Below are 27,223 nucleotides of genomic sequence, written 5' to 3'. Positions count from 1 at the left end.
ATCAAGATTTTCATTTTACTTTAACATGTGTCTGAATTCATTTTTGACAACAAGCATCTACTATATTACCATTTAAAAAAAAGAAAAGCAAACCAAGAAACACAATAAAAGATATGAAGTATAAAGCATCATATTTCAACTCTCTCTACTTCTATGAACTATAAAGAAGGATTTATTTTTTTAATATCTTTACAAGGAATATGTTTAACATGTTAATTTATTCCAAAAGAGAAAGGAGTAATAAAGTCACAGATATCAATACTATATGGATCAGGGGTTCTCAAATATTTTAAGAGGCATAAAAGCTGGAATTCATAATGTTCATTATGGAACTCCATGAAATATTGATATTCAGTAGGCCCTTGGCATTCAAGAATTTAACATTTGTGGTTTCAATTATTCATAAATGGTCCCAAAAATCCATTACATGCAATAATTTGTAAGTTTGCTGAGACATAAATTCGTACTATGCCAGTTAAAAAGCTCACGAGCCAGAGCAAGCCACTGAACTGGCAAATTAAAGAAGAGGAAAGATGGAGGGTGCTCTGTACTTGGAAGAAGTAGGGGAAGGCAGAGAGCTCCATTTTTAATTTTGTATCTGAGACCCACATGGCTTATGTCCCAGATTACATGAAAATGTGAAGAATAAAGTATAGGAGGCTAGAGATTCATGACAGAAGAGGCAGATCTCCTACCCTCTCTATAAAAATACATGCTACAGACCTCAGGAATTGAGGAGAATGGAGCTGGTGGAAGGTGACCTTGGTGCTTGAAGTTGGCTAAAATGTATTATATTAAGGTTATTTGGGCTTCCCAGGTGGCTCAGTGGTAAAAAAAAAAAAAAAATCTGCCTGCCAATACAAGAGACGTGGGTTCAATCCCTGAGTCGAGAAGATCCCTTGAAGAAGGAAATGGCAGTTCATTCCAGTAATCTTGCCTGGGAATCCATGGACAGAGGAGCCTGGCAGGCTACAGTACAAGGGGTCACAAAAGAGTCAGCCACAACTTAATGACTTAACAACAAGGCTATTAAAGTAGCCTGTTAAGTTCCCCCAGTAAGTCCTCCATATCCCTCAACTCTTTGAAGGTTTCTTTCTCTTTTTCCAGCTTGTGGGATATTAGCTCCCAGACCAGGGATTGAACCTGGGCCCACAGCAGTGAAAGCACTGAGTCTTAACCACTGAATCTAGACCACCAGAGAATTCCCCATCTGAAGTTCTAATATACTTCAAAGGAGAGAATAAAGAACTTCCCCTGAAACAAGGTCAATGAAGCAATTTGCTATTGTCTCCAAGCTGCCCTTGGAAAGAATGTTTGTGCTAATAAACTGTCTTAAAAGTCCTGCATCAATCCATTAGTTCCCACAGGTTAAGGACTAAAAAATTCTAAACTCCAGACTTAACTTCACTCTTGAACTTCAAACTCATTCAGGGCATACATGAACCATGAACTTCCAAATGTTTAAGCTGGATTTAGAAAAGGTAGAGGAACCAGGGATCCAATTGCCAACATCTGCTGGATCATTGAAAAAGCAAGAGAGTTCCTTGCTTTTATCTACTACTGCTTTATTGACTATGCCAAGGCCTTTGACTGTGTGGATCACAATAAACTGTGGAAAATTCTGAGAGAGATGGGAATACCAGACCACCTGACTTGCCTCCTGAGAAGTCTGTATGCAGGTCAAGAAGCAACAGTTAGAACTGGACATGGAACAGACTGGTTCCAAATAGGAAAAGGAGTACCTCAAGGCTATATATTGTCACCCTGCTCATTTAACTTACATGCAGAGTACATCATGAGAAACGCTGGGCTAGATGAAGCACAAGCTGGAATCAAGACTGCCGGAAGAAATATCAATAACCTCAGATATGCAGATGACACCACAACTTATGGCAGAAAGTGAAGAAGAACTAAAGAGCTTCTCGATGAAAGTGAAAGAGGAGAGTGAAAAAGTTGGCTAAAACTCAACATTCAGAAAACTAAGATCATGGCAACTGGTCCCATCACTTCATGGGAAATAGATGGGGAAACAATGGAAACAGTAGCTGATTTTATTTTGGGGGGCTCCAAAATCACTGCAGATGGTGACTGAAGCCATGAAATTAAAAGATGCTTGCTCCTTGGAAGAAGAATCATGACAAACATAGACAGCATATTAGAAAGCAGAGATATTACTCTGCCAACAAAGGTCCATCTAGTCAAAGCTATGGTTTTTCCAGTAGTCATGTATGGATGTGAGAGTTGGACTGTGAACAAAGCTGAGTGCCGAAGAATTGATGCTTTTGAACTGTGGTGTTGCAGGAAACTCTTGAGAGTCCCTTGGACTGCGAGGAGATCCAACCAGTCCATCTTAAAGGAAATCAGTCCTGAATACTCACTGGAAGGACTGATGCTGAAGCTGAAACTCCAATACTTAGGCCACGTGATGTAAAGAACTGAATCACTGGAAAAGACCCTGATGCTGGGAAAGATTGAAAGTGGGAGGAGAAGGGGACGACAGAAGATGAGATGGTTGAATGGTATCACCCACTCAATGGACATGAGTTTGAGTAAACTCTGGGAATTGGTGATGGACAGGGAGGCCTGGTGTGCTGCAGTCCATGGGATCGCAAAGAGTTGGACACGACTGAGTGACTGAACTGAGTCCCATTACTTCATGGCTAACAGGTGGGGAAAAAGTGGAAACAGTGACGTTAGCAACTGAACAATAACAACAGCTAGACATTTCTTCTTCAATATTCTATACACCTCACACTCAAAATGTCAAATTCGAAATCCTCCCTCTGTATTCTGTACCATAGTTTTGGCCAACATAATCTATCCACCTGTTTTAGCCAAAAGATGTGGATAAATTTCTTGGATGACTATCTTTCATTTCTTCTTTACTTTCCCCAGATCTAAACAATAACTGCTGCAGTGTGTTTCTTAAATATTTCTCTAATTCATGCCTATCATCCTTAATATTAGTGCCTCAGTCAGATTCTCTTCATGACAGTGTCAATGAAGGTCAATCTATCCTTTGAAGAGCAGATAAGATTATCTCTGGCTGAAAACATTTCAAGGTCCTCCTTCAGTGAGTTTGTTCACACTCCCAGCTTCATCCTCATCTTGCCCTGCCACCCAGCTCTGCACCAAGAATGCTAAGAACAATTGTCCCCAGCATAGTCTTTGTACCCTCTCTGCTCTTATACCTGCTGCCTCATCTACCTGGGATGGATTCCTACACCTGGTTAATGCCCACTGCCCTTAGGATTGGCTCAGGGTCACTTCTTTCAAGAACCCCTCCCTCGAAGCTGGTTTATGGAGTCCTCCGCAAGACTGCCATAAAAATCAATGTGTTGTCACTTTGTTTTAGGATTTGAATCATGTGCCCCACAAGACTATTTGCTCCTTATCAACTATGTCTTCTTCATCTTTATGCATTTAACCCCACATTCCAGCATACTGCCTTACATATAACAGGAAGACTGCTTACTGTAATGATTATTAGAATGGTCTTTGAGCTCAATAAATAGTTGTGGGTAATTTTCCAGCCGTTGTTGTTAACATGTATTACTACTATTTGCTTAATGAATGCTTATTAAATAAATGAATGAATAGATGTTTCTGTGGGACTGATCAGAGACATGTTATAAATGGTACAACCCAAATAGCCAGTCAGGAGCAAAGGATATAAGATTCCTTGATGTAGTAAACCAATACTAAGGAGCTCTGGGGATACCGTCTTAATTAAGAGAGAGCTATGTAAATAAGAGTTATATTCTTAACCTCTCCTGTTATTTTGGTCAGTCAAGGCAAGAATCTAGTGTACTGAAGACAAATGAAGATACTCTTAAAATATCACCTCCCTACCAGCTTTCAGGAATAAACAAACTATTTTTGGTAATGTTTCCAAGATTTTATTGAACATCTAGATCTTCTGATATTCTTGATAACTTAATTTTTTTTCTTTCTGAACAGCCTTGATTGCAGTCTTTACAGCTGGCAGAAAAGGCATGACCTTTCTTCAAAGTTTCACTTGTGATTATCAAACTTTATGTGTTGGTTTAAATACAGTAAGACATGTATACTACAGGTTTTCTTCTGGAAAAAAAAATTTTTTCTCTTCTTAGGGAAAAAAAGGCAGTTATATTGCTATTGTAAAAAATCAATAAAAAGAAAACTCAATTAGATAGAAGATGGAGCTCTCATGCCCTGTGATGATAGCAAAGCCCAACAAGAAGACTCCTCTTTTTTCCTGGCAATGATTCAGCCAATAAAAGAGCCACAGACTCTTAGTTGACTATAGTCCTGCCAACCTCCTTTTCCTCTCTCTAAGAGTTCACCTTCCCTTAAAGTGAGGGAGCTTGCAGCAGAAGCTTGCCAAGGTTCAGTTCAGTTCAGTTCAGTCGCTCAGTTGTGTCCAACTCTTTGCGACCCCATGAATCACAGACGCCAGGCCTCCCTGTGCATCACCAAGTCCCAGAGTTCACTCAGACTCACATCCATCGATTCGGTGAGGCCATCCAGCCATCTCATCCTCTGTCGTCCCCTTCTCCTCCTGCCCCCAATCCCTCCCAGCATCAGAGTCTTTTCCAATGAGTCAACTCTTCGCATGAGGTGGCCAAAGTACTGGAGTTTCAGCTTTAGCATCAGTCCTTCCAAAGGACACCCAGGACTGATCTCCTTTAGGATGGACTGGTTGGATCTCCTTGCAGTCCAAGGGACTCTCAAGAGTCTTCTCCAACACCACACTTCAAAAGCATCAATTCTTCGGCACTCAGCTTTCTTCACAGTCCAACTCTCACATCCATATATGACTACTGGAAAAACCATAGCCTTGACTAGACGGACCTTTGTTGGCAAAGTAATGTCTCTGCTTTTGAATATGCTATCTAGGTTGGTCATAACTTTCCTTCCAAGGAGGAAGTGTCTTTTAATTTCAGGGCTGCAATCACCATCTGCAGTGATTTGGGAGACCAAAGAAATAAAGTCTGACATTGTTTCCACTGTTTCCCCATCTATTTCCCATGAAGTGATGGGACCGGATGCCATGATCTTCGTTTTCTGAATGCTGAGCTTTAAGCCAACTTTCTCACTCTCCTCTTTCACTTTCATCAAGAGGCTTTTCAGTTCCTCTTCACTTTCTGCCATAAAGGTGGTGTCATCAACATATCTGAGGTTATTGATCTTTCTCCCGGCAGGCTTGTCCTTCTTCCAGCCCAGCGTTTCTCATGATGTACTCTGCATAGAAGTTAAATAAGCAGGGTGACAATATACAGCCTTGAGGGACTCCTTTTCCTATTTGGAACCAGTCTGTTGTTCCATGCCCAGTTCTAACTGTTGCTTCCTGACTTGCACATAGATTTCTCAAGAGGCAGGTCAGGTGGTCTGGTATTCCCATCTCTTTCAGAATTTTCCACAGTTTAATGTGATCCACACAGTCAAAGGCTTTGGCATAGTCAATAAAGCAGAAGTAGATGTCATTCTGGAACTCTTGTTTTTTCGATGATCCAGCAGGTGTTGGCAATTTGATCTATGGTTCCTCTGCCTTTCCTAAAATCAGCTTGAACATCTGGAAGTTCATGGTTCACATATTGCTGAAGCCTGGCTTGGAGACTTTTGAGCATTACTTTAATAGTGTGTGATTTGAGTGCAATTGTGCAGTCGTTTGAGCATTCTTTCGCATTGCATTTCTTTGGGATTGGAAAGAAAACTGACCTTTTCCAGTCCTGTGGCCACTGCTGAGTTTTCCAAATTTGCTGGCATATTGAGTGCACCACTTTCACAGCATCATCTTTCAGGATTTGAAATAGCTCAACTGGAATGCCATCACCTCCACGAGCTTTGTTCGTAGTGATGCTTTCTAAGGCCCACTTGACTTCACATTCCAGGATGTCTGGCTCTAGGTGAGTGATCACACCATCATGATTATCTTGGTCGTGAAGATCTTTTTTGTACAGTTCTTCTGAGATTCTTGCCACCTCTTCTTAATATCTTCTGCTTCTGTTCGGTCCATACCATTTCTGTCCTTTATCGAGCCCATCTTTGCATGAAATGTTCCCTTGGTATCTCCAATTTTCTTGAAGAGCTCTCTAGTCTTTCCCATTCTGTTGTTTTCCTCTATTTCTTTGCCAAGGTTAAAGACCTCAAATTGCTGATCCCAAATAAACCCATCTTTGCTGAAGAAATGTCTGGAAGTCCACTTGTTTCAGGTCAACAGTTTAGTGGCCTGTACAGGTATCAGAGAAGACCTTCAACAGCTCCAGGGCTGATGAGCAAACAGGTGCAGCATCCACCATCAAGTCCACTGTGATCACTGATTTTTCTCACAGATCCTAGAGTTTGAAGGTACATGTTTCTCTAGGATGTGAGCCCATACCCTCTTTGCATTTGAAGCTCTCGGCTTTCTTTGGAATCTATTTTGAATGTTAATCCTCCAGGTTAAGGCCTTATTCTGCATGAGGGTACTCATTTGGCACTTTGGTCTGACTTTGAAATCAGACTGTTTCAACTGAAGCTGGCTAAGAAGCCTTTAGCTTGGCTTCTCCAGGACCAAGTTATTTCTTTAGAATCGGCTGTTATTAGGCCTGCAAGTTGTTTGAGTTGTAAGCTGTTTGAACTGAGCTGTTTAAGTTGTAAATTGTTTAAGCTGCTTGAAAATTATTCTTTTATTATAGAAGAAAACCTCTGAGAAGATTCCAGTTACCTAAATATTTTGAGGTTACCTCACCCCCCATAATAGATACTTCAACTGATTCTGTGCTTAAAAACTAGTCCTTCTTTTTGTGCATTTCCAACTAAATGAATCAACCTGACCAAAGGCAATTTAGAGTATCAATGGCCATTGTGGGAAACTTTTTAAATCCCCAAATTTAATTCTCTTAAAACCAAGATGGATTACAGTAGCTCAAAATTTTCCAGGAGTGAATGGACTGATGATTTTGATTGATATTTTGAAGCTTCTCAATGTTATCAGAGGTTTAAAATTGCCTCTCTGCAAAATAAGATTTTAAGATTAACTGAGGCAAATGATTAAAGAAAAATAGAATGTTTTCTGAAGCTCCAGGCTCTTCTTCCTTAGCTTCTTTTTCTCAGATTCCACATCTGGTGCCATCTTGCCTCTCCCTTAGCTCCTACGCCTCTGGCACAATCTTCCTCTTCCCTTTGACACTGTCGACACCTCCTCTCTACCCTCAATGACCCCACACTTATTTTCCTGCCAAACTTCCCGTTTTCTCTGAAACTCTCCCTACTCTCTTCTTCTGAAACTGCCAGAACCTATCCCTTTAAAATTAAGCCTTCTGAGAATACAGATGTTAAACTCTTCATTTCTCATATTCCTTGGACTAAAGCTGAACTGTGAGCCATAGTCAAAGACTTCCCCAAAGTAACAGAAGATTCTTATTGATTTGCAGAGGAATTTAATATAGTTATTCAAACTTATCAACCTGGTTTCTGACTTATATCATCTAAGTTTATACTTGTCAGTGAAGACTGGGCCCAGCACTAGATAAAAACATCTAGTTGGGAAAATCTTGAAAGGTCTCTAGAATTACAGCTCAGCGACCAGATCACTAACTTATTATATGATCATGTGTGCACGCCCAGTCTTTTCCAACTCTTTGCGACTTCATGGACTATAGCTGGCCAGGCTCCTCCATCCATGGGATTATTCCAGCAGGGATACTGGCGTGGGTTGCCATTTCCTACTCTAGGGGATCTTCCAGGCCCAGGGATCGAACCTGTGCTTCCTGTGGCTCCTGCATTGGCAGGTGGATTCTTTACTCCTGAGCCACCTGGGAAACCCATTATATGACCACACTTCAGCAATCATAGGCAATTTCATCAGGTAATTTCTGTGGCTTTCCCAAAGCCTGTTGATTGGAACAGAATTCAGGCCTGCACACAAAAATCTGACGATCCTATTCATGACTATTACAATCAACTTCAGATTGTTTTAAAGGAAAATTCTACTCTTTCAGATGTTGATTCCACCTGGGTATCTATTAACCCCATGTTTATTAATGGGCTGAACTGGGTCCTTTCTTTTCTAGTAAAAAGGACCAGGATAGAATGGGACTATGTCCACTCCATATTTAGCTCATCTGGCAAGCCAGCTCACTCAAACTCTAGATGGATCACCCAAAAGGAAGACTACTGTCTTCAAACCACCAACTAAAGACTCCAAACAAAACCAAAACCTTTCTGCTATTACTCTGAAGAGCCAGGACATTCAAAAGAGACTGCTACAAATGTTCTATTAAGTACTTCAGATACCTTCAATCCTCTAATCAGCCTTTCCAACATCTGCCCAATTCTCAATGACAGGACTCTGAGAAACAATAGGGGCTCTTCCCAGTCTCCCCTCTCCATCAACCTGAAGAAACATTTCTCCAGATTGGGGACAAGTCTGTTCTAGTCCTAACTGACCCTGAAATCATACTCTCAGTGCTCAACCCCACTACTATAAAGCAGTCTGAACACAGCTCAACTAGTGGGATTTCTAATGAGCCTCAAGAGGTTCCTGTCTCTGAACCTATTTCCTTTCACTTAGGCCCTTTGAGAGATGCATACCCTTTCTCCTTAGTTCCTTGGCCTCCAACTCATTTATTAGGCTGAGACTTCTTAAAGAGGTGTCATGCTGGAATTTTTTTCCCAAAAAGGGGAAACAATTCTAGAATTTGACAACAGTTATCAAAGTAACAAACCAGGTGTATGAAATGATCCTTTGACATCTTTTATTTGGTTTGCCTCTGATAGTACTAGAGCTAATACTGATTTGGAAATATTGATCACTTGTCTCTAGTGAATCAGTTACCATTCCCCTTATTGGTAAAATCTCCAGTTGATACTGGCAAAACTCACAGCACACATCCCAAGATTCAAATAGATCCCTCAAAAACCACTTAACCAGACTTAATTAATATTCTATAAGAAGAGAAAGCCCTGAAAGGCATAAAAACCATAAAAGAACATTACAAGGCTCAAGGTCTCATTAACCCTTATACCAGCCAGGTGAACAAAACCTAGGGGCTGAGGGTGGAGGTTCCTCCAGGATCTCTGAGCAGTAAACAACATTGTTATCCCTTGACACTCTGTTATTCCTAATATCCATAATTACTAACATCCATTCTAGTTGATGAGGCTGACCAGTATCTTTCTGCCCTCACTTAGGAAGCAAAGCAATTCATCTGGACAGTAATGACTCGGGGTTTTGCTGAGAATCCTTATTTCTTACAAAATACTAAAGGCTGATCTGGATTAGGTAAGGTTCCCTAGAGGTTCTACTTTGTTGTAATATGTGTTTCATTTGCTTCTTTGCTCTCCTTCTCAAGCTTCCTCAGAAAAAGACAGTATCCACTGGCCAAAGTTTTTAGGAACAAAAGGTCATCAAAGAAAAGTTACAGTTTACTTGAACCCAGGTTTGATATAGGGAATCTGATATCAGCACAAAAGCTTTAAGGAGATCCAGATACACTTCATGATATCCTACGCTTCCTCAAACCCAAGACTACATGCTATATGCTAAGTCTTCTTGGGTTGCTTGGTTATTTCCAAAGCTTAATTTCAAATTTCTCTCTTATGGCCAAATCTTTGTATGCTTTATTAAACAATAACAACCATGACTCAAACTTATGAAAAGAACCAAAAACGCAGCCTTTAAAGCCTGAAAGTTGTATCTCATGAACCTACCTGCCTTTGAGAATCCCAATTATCAGATTCTCTTTTTTTTTTTCCCTTTTTATATATGAAAGGAAGAAAATGCTCTTGGGGTACTCACCCAAAACCATGGGTCCATCAACCCACACTGCATTACAGCCAGGAACTGGACTCTGTGGTATAGGGATACCCTGCTTGCCTTAAAGCCATTACAGCTACTGCTCTTTTGGTTAAGGCCACCAAGAAAATCACGGGATCCCCTTTAACCATTTTTGTACATCATGCAGTAGAAGCCCTCCTGAATTCTCATCACACTTAGTATTTCTCAGTCAGGTGCCTTACGTCCTAAGAAGTTAAGTCCTTTCATTAACTTCTTCTCATGTAACTCCTTTATGCTGTACCTGCTACTCTTCTCCCCTCTGTCACCAAAGAAGTCCCTAACTGACCACCAAAGAGGACACTGACTGACCACCTCCTGACTCATAATGATTTACAGGAAAGACCTCCTGGTAACATTGACTTCTCAAGGTTCACTGTCATTCTTATTTAAAAGGCAACAATGGTAAATATGCTAGGTATGCTTGGCAACTCCTTTTGATGTTGTTGAGGCAGCTTTGGCCAAACAGGCAGAATTATACACTCTCATATGGGCTTGTACTTAAGCCAAGGGCAAAGCTGCCAATATTTATACTGATGGTATACACTTTTACATTATACACAAATATAATATTTATACACTATACAGTAGCTTATGATTTTGGAATACTGTGAAGCAATGTGACTTCCTTACTTCTTGCTGAAATAAAATTTTAAGTGACCCTTATGTTTACTGGATGTAATATTTTTATCTGCCACTTTAGGTATTACTAATATTCTGGGACATTCTACACTTGACTCTCTGGAAACTAAGGGAAATAACTTTGATGACATTTCTGCAGGGAATGTTGCCAATAGCAAGGGGCCAATAGCAACACAGCCAATAGCAAGCTGTTTGTCCAGAGAGAAATTTTCCCAAATGATAACTTAAGAAAACAGACTAAAGAAGCCTAACAGCTGGCTTCAGAAAAGGAAAAACAAGATTGGAAATTTAAAAATTGTTGGTTTGATAAAAGAGGAAGCTCTGGTTTAGACTAACAACCCAGTCCTCCTGGACATTCTAAAATCCCCATACTTCAGCACTGTACATGCATTAAACCACTGGTCTACTGACAAAATGATAGCATTCATCAATCAATATTGATGTGCAATCATTAACAAGGCCATCGAAAATATCTACCTCACTTGTCTGAAATACAACCCAAGAAAGCTTGTTTATAATGCTCCCAGACAATTTAAACAGCCCAATGAACCATTCAAGGTCTCACAACTTGCTCTGGCTCATGGATACAAATATGTTTTAGTAATGGTTTGTGTATTTTCACATACAGACAGGCATCCCTTGCAGATATGCTACTGCTTCTTCTGTGGTTGAAGTCCTTTAAGAAAAGATTATCCTTATCAGGGGAATTCCTCTCAAATTTCAAGGCGATCAAAGGACACATCTTATTGGTCAGGTACTTCAACAAGTGGACTTCCCTGGTGGCTCAGACGGTAAAGCGTCTGCCTGCAACGTGGGAGACCTAGGTTTGATCCCTGGGTTGGGAAGATCCCCTGGAGAAGAAAATGGCAACCCACTCCAGTGTTCTTGCCTGGAGAATCCCATGGATGGAGGAGCCTGGTGGGCTACAGTCCATGGGGTCGCAAAGAGTTGGACACGACTAAGCGACTTCACTTTCACTTTCACTTCAACAAGTCTGTGCTATTGGGCCAATTTTCAACACTTTCACTGTGCTTACCACCCTCAATCCCTGTTTAGTTGAATGCACTAATGGCATTATTATTACTCAGTTGACAAAATTAGCAAAAGCCCTCCAAAAATTTTGGCCAAAATGCCTGGCCAAAAGCATTGTCATTGGTCATTCTGAATCTCAGATCCACCCCTTTCAGAACTCATAAGCTCTCGCACTTTAAGATAGCCACAGGATGCTCTTGCTTCTTTTGACTCACAACTGGTAAAAGGAGAGATACTCCAATATAGCAAAAGCCTAAATGCTATTAAAAATAACTGTGTTTTGGTAGAGCAATCTTTTCTCAGTGTACTCTTGGGGGATGATGACCTAAAATATACTTGACAACCCGGATATTTTGTCTATTGGAAAGAAACACCTCCAGAAGAACTCTCTTCAACCTCACTGGAAAGGCCTCTATCATGTACTGCTAATCAGCCTTTGGGCCTCCAAACCCCTAGAAGGAGACTCTTGGATTCACACGACACATATAAAAACTGTACCAAATCATGACTAGATCTGCACATTATCTGATGACCTGAAAGAAAAGATTTCCCAGAACTGAAGTAGATGACATCTGATGAGACAGCTTTCTGAAGATATCCAGGCCTGTTGGCAGCTTGTCTATCAAACCTTTGATGATGACAGAACACTTCAATACCCTCCAGTCTCTATGATTTTGATAACATACAAACTTTAGATTAAAAGTACCTGAAAATTCTTCCTCCTACCTCTCCTTGATACTTGAATGTGACTTCAATAGGTTTCCAATCTGTGTACTTTCACTCCAATGTGAGAGGCCACACCCAGCTAAGGTCCCTTCTGGCACTAAAAGACATAGTCACTGAAAACCTGACTCTTGATTAGCAATGCTTTCAGAGACAAATATTGACCAAAATGGGGAAATGTTAAAAATTAAATAGAGTTGGGAGACCAGAAAGTACAGTTTTCGTGCCCTGAGATGATAGCAGAGCGCAACAGGAAGAAGAAAGAGTCCTCTTCCTTCATGGCAAAGACTCAGCCAATGGAAAACCATGAAATCTATTTACTATGGGCTATAAAAGTATTCTCTTTCCTCTGCTGTGCAGGAACTTGCACCCATGGCTGAAGACTCCAAACTACAATTCTCTGCTGATCCCAAATAAACTCATCTTCACTGGAAAAATATCTGGAACTCTATTTGCTTTAGGTCAATAATACGTTTAGAGAGTAGAGCAGAGAATGCTGCTGCTGCTGCTGCTAAGTCGCTTCAGGTGTGTCCGACTCTGTGTGACCCCATAGACGGCAGCCCACCAGGCTCCACTGTCCCTGGGATTCTCCAGGCAAGAACACTGGAGTGGGTTGCCATTTCCTTCTCCAATTCATGAAAGTGAAAACTCAAAGTAAAGTCACTCAGTCGTGTCCAACTCTTCGCGACCCCATGGACTGCAGCCTACCAGGCTCCTCCATCCATGGGATTTTCCAGGCAAGAGTGCTAGAGTTGCCACTGCCTTCTCCAGGGCAGAGAATATTAGGGCTCAAAATTCACATAAAATTTATGGGTAAGTTTTTATGGTCAATATATGTGAGTTAGAATACATTTTGTTTTCATTTATTAAGCTTGACTCCATAAGTAAGCAGAAGAGTTGAGCCTATAGTGATTAGACCTTGCTTTCTAGCTGGAAGAAAGGATCCTGGTTCTCACTAGAGAGGAGGCAGGAGTGAGGGGAGAACTACAAAAAACCTGATTCTCTGGGATAGTGGCTGAAATTTCAATCAATCTAGTGCGTAAATTCTAAAAGCAATCTTATTCCTTTGGCTCTCCCTGAGACTAAACAGATGGAGACCCACAGAGCTAGGCCACAGGACTGCAAGGATCATGAAAATGATCATTTAAAGCCATTCTTCTCCTGAAAGGAAGAATACCTGATCTTTTTGTCCTAAAGTCACCTCTCTCTCTTTTTTTCCCCTTCTTTCTTTTGAAATTCATCCAATAATCTCATTTTCTTAGAGTACCCGGTATCAAAGAATGGTTAAATCAGCCAAACCATTCTAATGAATTAGCAAAAGCTGAAAAAGGATAGAAAAGATTTATAAATACTGCAAGTAAACCCAGAAGTAATTCTGCAGCAGGCTGTTAAGTAACTACTCATTAACTGTTCCTCTCTTAATACTTACCAAGAGAAAAGTAGTGACAGGCAGCCTGAGAATGACCAAAAACCCAGAGTTTCAAAAGGGAGGCACCAAATGATGACCAGAGTCAAGTGGTCTCCACCTATTTTTCAGTTTGAAAATTTCTAAATTAAATAGCTCTGTTGTCTACATTGCAAGTGCTATAATAAAAAGCCAAACAACAAAATCAAACAAAATAACAAATCTTGAGAAACAATATAAAAAGCATTTTTGATTTTTCATTGATATATATAGCATACAATTATCCTAACTAGAACACTTGTCAGAGAAAATAAACAACCAAATAATGAATATTTTTAAAAATCACCTTGGATGAAATGATAGACTCTTCCTGATCATCATTTTTGCACTTTTTTCCTGTGTCTTGCTCTGCTGATGTACTTTCTGAACTTCCTGATGAAATTAATCGCTTTTTTCCTTGCTGTGTTATGTTTACTTGGGTTTTATCTTTGCAGACTCTTTCTTTTTCACTTTCCCGGGTTACATTATTATCTTAATCATATACAAGCACATAAACACAAGGAAAAAGAAGAAAATTATCTCCTGTACCTTCAAATGTCAATAATTCATACCAAAAAAAAAAAAAGAAATGAAAGCAAAAATAAAAATGATAAAAGAGCAAAAACTAAAGTTCTATCTATATTAAGGCCAATCTGAAAATGCATATTTCCAAATCTCAAGAAGTATTAAGCAACACCATGACCAAAAACTTCAGCCCTGAAGATATCCAGGCTAAGATGCTAATGTGGGCAGGCACCATCCTTTAACTGTTTAACCTTACCTCTCTGAACTTTGGTCTCATCATCTAGAAAAAGGGAATTATAATAACTCATGGAGTTATTAGGAGGAGTAAATCATGTAAGATACATAAATTATCAGAGTATCACATGTATATTATTTATCATATGGATAGTTTCTTAATTTTGGCAATGAATTTCTCTAACAGAAAATCTGGCCTATAGCAACCAATGAATTTCACACATACTTACTGAGCCCCTACCACCCACAGTGAGAAATGCAACTTAAATTACCTTAAAGACAGATTAAAAACCTAAAATAACTGAAAAGGGAAAGCAACCTCTACAAACTTAACTAATAAAATAAATCTCCAATAACAATGGACACTGCATTGTCATAACCCTTATTCAAGGTTCAGTGTAGTAGAGAAACCTAAAGTCAGTATCATATTTTGTTAAAAAATTCATGAACTGTCTAATCAGAAAAGAAAAAAGATCTAAAGAGGGAAATCTTCATGGTTAAGTTGTCTTTCTTCTCTAATTTATGAAGGCAGAGACTTCCTGTGCCTTCTTCTCTATTCCCTACTTTGTGCCTGCAGTATCTAGACACAGCGCCTAGCACAAAGTTCAGTTCAGTTCAGTCACTCAGTCGTGTCTGACTCTTGGCGACCACAGCATGCCAGGCCTCTCTGTCCATCATCAACTCCTGGAATCCACCCAAACCCATGTCTATTGAGTTGGTGATGCCATCCAACCATCTCATCCTCTGTCATCCCCTTCTCCTGCCCTCAATCTTTCCCAGCATCAGGGTCTTTTCCAATAAGTCAGCTCTTCGCATCAGGTGGCCAAAGTATTGGAGTTTCAGCTTCGGCATCAGTCCTTCCAATGAAAACCCAGGACTGATCTCCTTTAGGATGGACTGGCTGGATCTCCTTGCAGTCCAAGGGACTCTCAAAAGTCTTCTCCAACACCACACTTCAAAAGCATCAATTCTTAGGCACTCAGCTTTCTTTACAGTCCAACTCTCACATCCATACGTGACTACTGGAAAAACCACAGCCTTGACTAGATGGACCTTTGTTGACAAAGTGATGTCTCTGCTTTTTAATATGCTGTCTATCTAGGTTGGTCATAACTTTTCTTCCAAGGAGTAAGCGTCTTTTAATTTCATGGCTGCAATCACCATCTGCAGTGATTTTAGAGCCCCCAAAAACAGTCTGACACTGTTTCCACTGTTTCCCCATCTATTTCCCATGAAGTGATGGGATCAGATGCCATGAACTTCATTTTCTGAATGTTGAGCTTTAAGCCAACTTTTTCACTCTCCTCTTTCACTTTCATCAAGAGGCTCTTTAGTTCTTCTTCACTTTCTGCCATAAGGGTGGTGTCACCTGCATATCTGAGGTTATTGATCTTTCTCCCAGCAATCTTGATTCCAGCTTGTGCTTCCTCCAGCCCAGCATTTCTCATGATGTACTGGGCACATACTGGCACTCATTGAATATGTATGAGTAATTAAATTGTGAGCATAAACAGAAAATTGTCCAAAGATCCCTTGAGAGCCTGGATACAGGTATGTAAGGCAATCTGTAGTCACTATTCTAATATTCTAAAGCAATGGTTAGTGAACTTCTGTAAAAAGCCAAAGAATAAATATTTTAAGCACTATGGGCTGTATATTTGTCACAACTACCCAACTCTGCCTTTGTAGTGTGAAAGCAGCCACAGACAATACATACATGGATGAGAGTGGCTATGTTCCAAAGAAAGCTTTCTTTACAGAAACAGGCAGTGGGCTGAATTTGACTCATAGGCTACAGTTTGCTCAGACATGTTCTAAACGATATTGAAATGACCTGAAATTGATAATAAAAATTGATAATATGGGCTAATACAATATTATCCATATTATTAAATAGGAAAATCACTGAACCAATATAAAAGTAATATATTTATCAAAGGAAACATGTATAAACTAATAAATAAACTTGGCCTCAATTACTTACATCTTTGTTTTAAATCTAAATTAGGAAACATTTCCTATCATTTTAGAAACTGCCAGAAATAGAGCTAAATAGAAACGACTATATAGTTTGGTGATACAACAGATGTGAATTGTCAAACCAAGGGAAATAATCAATTATGATATTGTCTACTATGCTAAGAACTAAAAACTATAAATAAGACACAGTTTCTGCACAAATGGCAGGTTACCACATTCCATGTGTCACAAATGTACATAAAATTCTAAAATTAAAAAAATACATATTTATAACATTCAATTCTTTAAAATTCCAAACAAGATACCTACAAATATTCCTTCTAGGGACCAGAGCTCTTTCTTTTTGCATAGCAATAAGTCATTTTGATATTGTTTAAATGCTCTTCACAAAGCATATATAAGATAAATAAGTTATCTGGCTCATCTGTCTGTCATGCTGTGCTCAGTCGTGCCCAACTCTTTGCAACCTTATGGACTGAAGCCCAGGGGATTTTCCTGACGAGAATAGTGGAGTGGGTTGCCACTTCCTCCTCCAGGGGATCTTCCCAACCCAGGGATCAAACTCACATCTCCTGGGTCTCCTGCATCACATGCAGATTCTTTACTGCTGAGCCACAGGGGAAGCCCAATGGCTCATAACAATCTTTATATCTGGTATATAAAATGCATTTTTCTAAATTCAGGATGAGTACAGTTAAATGATAAAAATGTAAAAGAAATTAGCTATTAGTACAAATCAGTTTATTTTGAACAATTACTAACTGCATTTACTTATATGAGCGAATTACACTAATACTACATGAATACTAGCTCAAATATATGTAATATGCCATTAAAATCATATCCATCTAATTTTATCCTTCAAACAAACCACTCCTAACAGTCATATTAACAATTTTATATATATTCTCTCAGCTTTTTCCTAAGTTTAAGCAAATACAAGAATATACACAGGACTAAAAGTATACATGCTATTATTTCTCTGGGATAAACATCTAGAATTGGAATTTCTGGACCAAAATATGCCTGTCAAATATTCTCTTATTCTAGGCTTCCCATCATCTTAGGAAAGTCTCCCAGAAGTAACAGAAAAATGTTTCCCCAAATTTTCTTCAAATGCCTTAGTTTCAGCTTTTAACATTGGTTATTAATTCAGTAGAAGCTTATTTATAAATGTGACATGAGCAGTGAGTGCTCTATTATTATTTTCTTCCAGATGGAAATCTAATTCTCCCACATTTTATTTAACAATGATGCATCCTTTCTCCACCAATTTGAACTGATAATTCCTTATACATTAAATGTGTGTCATTCTAATCTGCTTTGAGGTGTTTCATTCTTTTTTACTGGTCAACTTAACCTAGTCCTATGCCAGAACTATCAACTACTAGAAGTAGGCACCAGGCCCAGATTGTGATAAAGCAAAGTTCCATTAAAATTTAAAAAAAAGGATATTTCTGCCCTTAAACATATATTAAAAAATCACTTAATTCATTTTCTACAATGCTGACATACCTATATATGTCAAAATCTGACATGGATGGCACATATGGAGAAAAATATTAGCCACACTTATGAATATAGATGCAAATGTCCTAAATATTTATAAATCTAACAACATAAAATAATATGCCATCATGATAAAATGAACTTATCCCAGGAACACAAGCATAGTGCAACAATAGGAAACCTACTAGCATCATTAATTACATTAATATATGAAAATACAGAACTGTTTCTATACCAAAAATTTTTTCAAAAAATTCAAGTTATCCCTGAATCAATCAACCAAAACATAATAAGAATATCAGAATCAAACACCAATCATATTAAATGGTGAAATACTAACACAATTCCTGTTAAAATCAGGAACAAAGATACCAATTTTATCCATTTTTATTTAAAACTTACAGGATCTAACTTATGAAATAAGAAATGCTTTTAAAAGCAATAAATAGATCAGAAGAGCTGAAATTATCATAATTCTATAGATATGACTATACATCTAGAAAATCCAAGAAGCTAAAAAACAATCAGAATTAGTTAAACCACTTAACAAGGTTGCTTGAGATAAACAGAATAACTAGTACTTTAAGTAAACAATGAACTATAATCAAACTAAACAATGTCAGTTAAATATTTATCATCTGTATTGTCATAGAGAAAATACTCAGTGTACAAAATTAAATGTAAACCAAATGGTTTGGGGACTATTTACTACTTCAACCTTTATCAGCATCTGTCACTTTTCATTACTTCATGTTGGAGGATTAGAAGATGGGGAAAGAAGAGTACTAAAGGGTAGCATGAAACCAGTGAAAATAGAAAAGCTCCTTTTAATCTACCAAGAACATCAAACCCTAGGAGTTATACGTTGCTCTGGGCCCTAGAAACCTAAGGAAGTAGACATAAGCAAAGAGAAGGGGAAGCTGTGATAGTCTTTGCCCAAATATACTCACTTACCAATCATTAAGGGACACGGAAAAAATTTTAGCTCAGGTTTAAGAAACTCATGATTACATCCAAGGGATAATACCTGGGGACCAAGAAAACTAAATAAACTAGAAGGATATTAGTTGAAAAACAGAAAGAATAGCCTGATTACAGCAAACATTCATGTACATATAAGAATTAAAACAACCGCTAAACTGAGAAAAGATATAGAAGAGAACGCAAGGGCATATTAATAAAATAAAAAGCGAAACCAAACTAAACCTCCAAAACATACAGAGGGTAAATTTAGGTGTCTATAAAGTGATAAGGTTCAGAGCATGTGCTTTACAGTCAGGCAGAGCTACATCTCAATTATATCTATGCCATTTATTATGATCTTAGGTTAGTCAAGTCAGTTAACATCAATTAACATTCTTATATGTCCTGTATTTAAAGACAAAGATGGTTCAAAAATATCAAGATGGTTTCAGGTAGTCTAAATAAAGATCAATGAACACAATATAGTATTAAAGCTGTAAAAGATTTAAAGTATCCTATACCTAAATGAGCTTAAAATGCATCCTGGAAATTGATTTTTAAAAATCACTAGCATTGGTCTATTGACCTGGATGATAAACCACTTAAACGAACATAACAACAACAATAAAAACTACAGAGCAGAAAAAGTCAAAGTACTCCAAACTTTAATTCAGTCAGTTCAGTCGCTCAGTCGTGTCCGACTCTTTGCAACCCCGTGAATCACAGATGCCAGGCCTCCCTGTCCATCACCAACTCCCGGAGTTCACTCAGACTCACGTCCATGGAGTCGGTGATGCCATCCAGCCATCTCATCCTCTGTCATCCCCTTCTCCTCCTGCCCCCAATCCCTCCCAGCATCAGTCTTTTCCAATGAGTCAACTCTTCTCATGAGGTGGCCAAAGTATTGGAGCTTCAGCTTCAGCATCAGTCCTTCCAAAGGACACCCAGGACTGATCTCCTTTAGGATGGACTGGTTGGATCTCCTTGCAGTCCAAGGGACTCTCAAGAGTCTTCTCCAACACCACACTTCAAAAGCATCAATTCTTCGGCAGTAGCTTTCTTCACAGTCCAACTCACATCCATACATGACCACTGGAAAAACCATAGCCTTGACTAGACGGACCTTAGTGGGCAAAGTAATATCTCTGCTTTTGAATATGCTGTCTAGGTTGGTCATAACTTTCCTTCCAAGGAGGAAGTGTCTTTTAATTTCATGGCTGCAATCACCATCTGCAGTGATTTGGGAGCCCAGAAAAATAAAGTCTGACACTGTTTCCCCATCTATTTCCCATGAAGTGATGGGACCGGATGCCATGATCTTTGTTTTCTGAATGTTGAGCTTTAAGCCAACTTTTTCACTCTCCACTTTCACTTTCATCAAGAGGCTTTTTAGTTCCCCTTCACTTTCTGCCATAAAGGTGGTGTCATCTGCGTATCTGAGGTTATTGATATTTCTCCTGGCAATCTTGATTCCAGCTTGTGTTTCTTCCAACCCAGCGTTTCTCATGATGTACTCTGTATAGAAGTTAAATAAGCAGGGTGACAATATACAGCCTTGACGGACTCCTTTTCCTATTTGGAACCAGTCTGTTGTTCCATGACCAGTTCTACCTGCTGCTTCCTGACTTGCATATAAGTTTCTAAAGAGGCAGGTCAGGTGGTCTGGTATTCCCATCTCTTGAAGGATTTTCCACAGTTTGTTGTGATCCACACAGTCAAAGGCTTTGGCATAGTCAATAAAGCAGAAATAGATGTTTTTCTGGAACTCTTGCTTTTTCGATGATCCAGCAGATGTTGGCCATTTGATCTCTGGTTCCTCTGCCTTTTCTAAAACCAGCTTGAACATCAGGGAGTTCATGGTTCACGTATTGCTGAAGCCTGGCTTGGAGAATTTTGAGCATTACTTTACTAGCGTGTGAGATGAGTGCAATTGTGTGGTAGTTTAAGCATCCTTTGGCATTGCCTTTCTTTGGGATTGGAATGAAAACGGACTTTTTCCAGTTCTGTGGCCACTGCTAGGCTTTCCAAATTTGCTGGCATATTGAGTGCAGCACTTTCACAGCATCATCTTTCAGGATTTGAAATAGCTCCATTGGAATTCCATCACCTCCACGAGCTTTGTTCGTAGTGATGCTTTCTAAAGCCCACCTGACTTCACATTCCAGGATGTCTGGCTCTAGGTGAGTGATCACATCATCGTGATTATCTTGGTCATGAAGCTCTTTTTTGTACAGTTCTTCTGTGTATTCTTGCCACCTCTTCTTAATATCTTCTGCTTCTGTTAGGTCCATACCATTTCTGTCCTTTATCGAGACCATCTTTGCATGAAATGTTCCCTTGGTATTTCTAATTTTCTTGAAGAGTTCTCTAGTCTTTCCCATTCTGTTGTTTTCCTCTATTTCTCTGCATTGATTGCTGAGGAAGGCTTTCTTATCTCTCCTTGCTATTCTTTGGAACTCTGCATTCAGATGCTTATATCTTTCCTTTTCTCCTTTGCTTTTCACTTTTCTTCTTTTCACAGCTATTTGTAAGGCCTCCCCAGACAGCCATTTTGCTTTTTTGCATTTCTTTTTCTTGGGGACGGTCTTGATCCCTGTCTCCTGTACAATGTCACAAACCTCTATCCATAGTTCATCAGGCACTCTGTCTATCAGATCTAGTCCCTTAAATCTATTTCTCACTTCCACTGTATAATCATAAGGGATTTGATTCAGGTAATACCTGAATGGTCTAGTGGTTTCCCATATTTTCTTCAATTTAAGTGTGAATTTGGCAATAAGGAGTGCATGATCTGAGCCACAGTCAGCTCCCGGTCTTGTTTTTGCTAACTGTATAGAGCTTCTCCATCTTTGACTGCAAAGAATATAATCAATATGATTTCGGTGTTGACCATCTGGTGATGTCCATTTGTAGAGTCTTCTCTTGTGTTTTTGGAAGAGGGTGTTTAGCTGGATTCAAGTACTAAACTGTTATTTCCTTCTAAATCTCTCTGTCTCTAAAAAAGTTAAGTAACCTACCTTTTTTCTTATATTTCCCCAAAGTAGGAATTTATAAGAAATGCTTAAATGCAAAGACTTTATTTTGAAGTTTTAGCTTTGTGCACTATATAATGGGGGCTTCCCAGGTGGCGCTAGTGGTAAAGAACCTGCCTGCCAATGCAGGAGACATAAGAGATAGGGGTTCCAACCCTGGGTCGGGAAGATCCCCTGGAGGAGGGCACGGCATTCTTGTCTGGAGAATCCCATAGACAGAGGAGCCTGGCAGGCTATAGTCCATAGGGTTCCAAAGAGTTGGACCTGACTGAAGCAACTTAGCGCACACACACTATTTAATATTCTTGTCTAAAGAAATGTCAAATTACTCTCATTTGTGTTTTCAAGGTGAGGTGTCCAAAAAAGTGCTTCATATTTTATATGCTACATTTACCAAGTGAAAATAAATGCATATATTCATAACTGGAAGCAACTATATTTTGGACAACTATAACTAAAGTAATAATGATAGTACAGAAGCAATTACAGTACAAAACAACTCTGAAAGAAAACAACTTGCTTGCAAGGAAGAAATTCACACTGGTCAATTTTTGGTTAAACAGTTATTCTTTCTATATTACAGAAAATGTTCTAATGAGAGGAAGTGTCTGCCCTCTCTCCACTACCACCCCCCATTCCCATTCCCTTCCAGAAAACAGAGAGGACCCATACTTAATGAGAAATCTTTCTGATAAAGATATACATGTAATGATGGGGGGAGTAGGGAATTCAAAACCACTGTCCTGGAATAAATAAAACCCTTATCAGGAAATCTTCAATACGAAAATGGTCTGGATTAAATCACATCTCCCTCAACACATAATATATAACCTATTCTTGCCACAAGATTGTTCTGATCCTACTATAATCCAAATTAGCATTTTAAGTAAGGAATATTCTGTACAGATCCCTGAGTTGTTAACTGAGAAGTAAAGGAAGGAATGGGCTGACAAACTTAATGAAACTTCCATCAGCTCTGATGCTTCTTTCTTTCTGGGACAATGTAGACAGAGCTAAAAGTAGTGGCATGGCCAATACACTGCCCCTTCCACTTCTGCTGCTGCAAAGTTGTGATCGAGGCTTGCAATGAGCTAGGAATAAGCCTCACTCACATGAATCTCCAGCTCTTCCATCACTGACTTCATCACACATTATTTTATACCCTGCATTTGTGTAGGTGAAAAATCATATGAAATTTTGAAAATACCTTTTTTAAAATTAAAGCATAAGCTTTTCATAATCTTGGGGGGAAAAGAAAACAGGAAGAAAATTTCCTATTTTCTATTAGGCCAAGTTAACTGCCTATTAGAATAAAAATATTTATTCAGAAGGATATAAAATCAAAGTCTCTATACTGTATCATTCATAACATCCAACATCCAATAGCACAACAGGAAAATGTGACCCACATAAAAGAAAACAGGCAGCTAATAGAAATTAAACCTCAGATGACTGAGAAGTTGCAAAAGAAATGCTGACTGAATAATACAATGTAGCAAAAAAGTTTAATAATCTTTAATCAATGGGAATATCCAGAAGATGACTGTGGTATCTGCCACGTCTATGAACTGTGCTAGAACACTGGTCTCATCATCTTTGACTCTTTCAGCACATGACATTGTGCGCTTGTAATTTTTAAATTTAATTTGAAATGTTTTTACTGTGCTTATCTTTTATCATAGGCATGACCCTGGTGGATTTGTTTGAAAATCTATTTAATGACATCTGGAACTAAAATTAGTATAAACCAAAAAACCAGCAGAATTTAAAATAAAATAATAATAATAATTAGCAGAATTTGCAGAGGAACTAGGATTCAATCCCTGTCATTTGGGCTCCAGTGAATTCTCTCACTAATGGGTGTACCACTGCCTCTACATTTACTTTTACTATTTTTCTTACATATATAAATGGTACATATCGTTATGGGTAAAATCTAGAGTTGACAGGAAAAGATTTTTCAAAATGGTTTTTTTTTTCACTGTAGTACAAAGGGAGTATTTTAGTAACATGTCACGATCCTTTAATACTTGTAGTTTCTGATCAAGTAATTTCCTTTCTACAATTTATACCATAACAATAAAATAATGGTAGACTTCTAAGACATTCACACAGTTTTTAATCACACTTAATGACCCTATAATTTGGGACAGTGACAAAAGTTAAATAATAAGATAATGCTTAAATTATGATATATTAATATTAGGAGAGTGGACAAGTAGAGAGATATCAGTATGGTCTGCAGAATTCTAAAATGACCCCTCCCCAAGATTTCCTGCCCTAATCCCCAGGACAGTGAATGTGATATCATGCCCATGATTGTGTTTGGTTATATGGCAAAATAAATGTTGCAGTTTACATATTTTTAAATTTATATGTAAGTCTATTTTTAAGTTTATATATTAGTTTATCCATATCAGTTTCAGTTCAGTTCAGTTCAGTCACTCAGTCATGTCTGACTCTTTTCGACCCCACAAATCGCAGCACGCCAGGCCTCCCTGTCCATCACCATCTCCTGGAGTTCACTCAGACTCACGTCCATCGAGTCAGCGATGCCATCTCGCCATCTCATCCTCTGTCATCCCCTGCTCCTCCTGCCCCCAATCCCTCTCAGCATCAGAGTCTTTTCCAATGAGTCAACTCTTCGCATGAGGTGGCCAAAGTACTGGAGTTTCAGCTTCACCATGAGTCCTTCCAATGAACACCCAGGACTGATCTCCTTTAGGATGGACTGGTTGGATCTCCTTGCAATCCAAGGGACTCTCAAGAGTCTTCTCCAACACCACAGTTCAAAAGCACCAAATCTTCGGTGCTCAGCCTTCTTCACAGTCCAACTCACATCCATACATGACCACAGGAAAAACCATAGCCTTGACTAGATGGACCTTAGCCGGCAAAGTAATAATGTCTCTGCTTTTGAACATGCTATCTAGGTTGGTCATAAATTTTCTTCCAAGGAGTAAGCATCTTTTAATTTCATGGCTGCAATCACCATCTGCAGTGACTTGGGAGCCCAAGAAAATAAAGTCTGACACTGTTTCCACTGTTTCCCCAACTATTTCCCATGAAGTGATGAGACCAGATGCCATGATCGTCATTTTCTGAATGTTGAGCTTTAAGCCAACTTTTTCACTCTCCACTTTCACTTTCGTCAAGGGGCTTTTGAGTTCCTCTTTACTTTCTGCCATAAGAGTGGTGTCATCTGCATATCTGAGTTATTGATATTTCTCCCGGCAATCTTGATTCCAGCTTGTGTTTCTTCCAACCCAGCGTTTCTCATGATGTACTCTGCATAGAAGTTAAATAAGCAGGGTGACAATATACAGCCTTGACGGACTCCTTTTCCTATTTGGAACCAGTCTGTTGTTCCATGCCCAGTTCTAACTGTTGCTTCCTGACCTGCATACAGATTTCTCAAGAGGCAGGTCAGGTGGTCTGGTATTCCCATCTCTTTCAGAATTTTCCACAGTTTATTGTGATCCACATAGTCAAAGGCTTTGGCATAGTCAATAAAGCAGAAATAGATGTTTTTCTGGAACTCTCTTGCTTTTTCCATGATCCAGCGGATGTGGCAATTTGATCTCTGGTTCATCTGCCTTTTCTAAAACCACCTTGAACATCTGGAAGTTCACGGTTCACATATTGCTGAAGCCTGGCTTGGAAAATTTTGAGCATTACTTTACTAGCATGTGAGATGAGTGCAATTATGCAGTAGTCTGAGCATTCTTTGGCATTGCCTTTCTTTGGGATTGGAATGAAAACTGACATTTTCCAGTCCTGTGGCCCCTGCTGAGTTTTCCAAATTTGCTGGCATATTGAGTGCAGCACTTTCACAGCATCATCTTTCAGGATTTGAAACAGCTCAACTGGAATTCCATCACCTCAACTAGCTTTGTTCGTAGTGATGCTTTCTAAAGCCCACTTGACTTCACATTCCAGGATGTCTGGCTCTAGATGAGTGATCACACCATCGTGATTATCTTGGTCATGAAGATCTTTTTTGTACAGTTCTTCTGTGTATTCTTGCCACCTCTTCTTAATATCTTCTGCTTCTGTTAGGTCCATAACATTTCTGCCCTTTATCGAGCCCATCTTTGCATGAAATGTTCCCTTATCCTGAGTTAATTAACTGGAAGACAATGTACATGGGCCTGATCTAATCAACAAATTCTTTAAGCAGAGTTTTCTCAGTTGGTCACTAAGGAGAAATTAGATGCAAAGCAGGAGAAAGGTCTGTTGTGCCATGCTGGCCTTGAAGATGAAGTTCAGAACTGAAAAATGCCCTCTAGTAGCTGACAGTGAGCCCTGGCCAATAGTCAGCAGGGTAATAAGTCCTCCAACTACAAGGAAGCAAATTGTCCATAAAAACTGTAATGATCTTGTAAGTGGATATCCCATGACGCCCAGGTCAGAGCCCAGCCTGACACTTGGATTTGTCTTGTGGAAATCTTAACAGACAACTAAGTCAAATCTGCCCAGATTTTAAAACTGTGAGTTAATAATGGGTATTGTTTTAAGCTGCTAAAAGAATAAAAAATTAAAAAATAATAGTAAGTAGTAGAATGGTGTTTAATAAATGGCATAAAATAATAATCTATGATTTAAATTAAACTTCATGAAGAGTCCTAAAGAAATGTTAGGCTAAGTTACACACATATACAACTACAATTTTATCTTCACTTGTTCAAAAACTTTCAAGTTCTGTCAAATATTTTCTTGAAAGAAAACCTACCTCCACTGATGACTGAAAGGTTCTGATTACTTGAATTTTCTGTTAACATCCATGCTGGGAGGATTCTTTTCCTCTCGGAAGGATTTGGCTGTTGCTTACTCATGTCTCTACTTTCACCTATGAAAGACTAAAAGGCAACTATATATTAATTGCTAAAAATAATCCTGCATCCTTAATGAAACTTCACAATGATTTACTTTGAAGAAACCTACCATTAAAAAACCCATCTGCAGCTGTGGACTGAATTAGTTAAATTTCTCAAAGGAAGAAATTCAACATTTCTATTAGCTGAAGTGTTGGTCTAGTGTGACCTTCTCTAGAGCGTTACTTAAAAACAGGAAAAGCAGATCAATGCTAGCAATTTTGTCAAGATATGTCTAATATCAGTTGTCTTTTCTCTCCTACAACTTACGTAACATGTTATAAATTGATGAGATCTTTACCACATTATTTGAAGTGGTCTGGGTCTTTGCTGTTTTTGTGCTTCTTTCCAGTTGTGGAGCACTGGGTGTTTTATCAGGCAAATCAACTGAGGAAGATTTTGGTGTTTCATTCAATATATCATCTTCATCAAGCATTTGACTATTTCTATAAAATACAATTGAAAT

General features: G+C 38.8%; 1 protein-coding gene across 5 annotated transcripts in view; it reads right to left on the bottom strand.

Annotated features, from left to right (window-relative positions):
- Nucleotides 1-27,223, bottom strand: part of APLF (aprataxin and PNKP like factor) — a 101,517-nt gene that overhangs the window by 40,104 nt on the left and 34,190 nt on the right. For all 5 annotated transcript variants that reach the window (XM_040224086.1, XM_040224083.1, XM_040224084.1 and 2 more), the window contains 3 exons: nucleotides 27,059-27,203; nucleotides 26,616-26,742; nucleotides 13,948-14,132 (listed from right to left, as the gene is read on the bottom strand). In XM_040224086.1, coding sequence (XP_040080020.1) covers nucleotides 13,948-14,132; nucleotides 26,616-26,742; nucleotides 27,059-27,203 — 457 coding nt within the window. The remainder of the gene's footprint in view (nucleotides 1-13,947; nucleotides 14,133-26,615; nucleotides 26,743-27,058; nucleotides 27,204-27,223) is intronic.

The sequence above is a fragment of the Oryx dammah genome, unplaced genomic scaffold, assembly GCF_014754425.2.
Source record: "Oryx dammah isolate SB20612 unplaced genomic scaffold, SCBI_Odam_1.1 HiC_scaffold_25, whole genome shotgun sequence".
In the NCBI taxonomy this organism is placed as follows: Eukaryota; Metazoa; Chordata; class Mammalia; order Artiodactyla; family Bovidae; genus Oryx; species Oryx dammah.
This window is presented reverse-complemented; position numbering and strand designations above follow the sequence as displayed.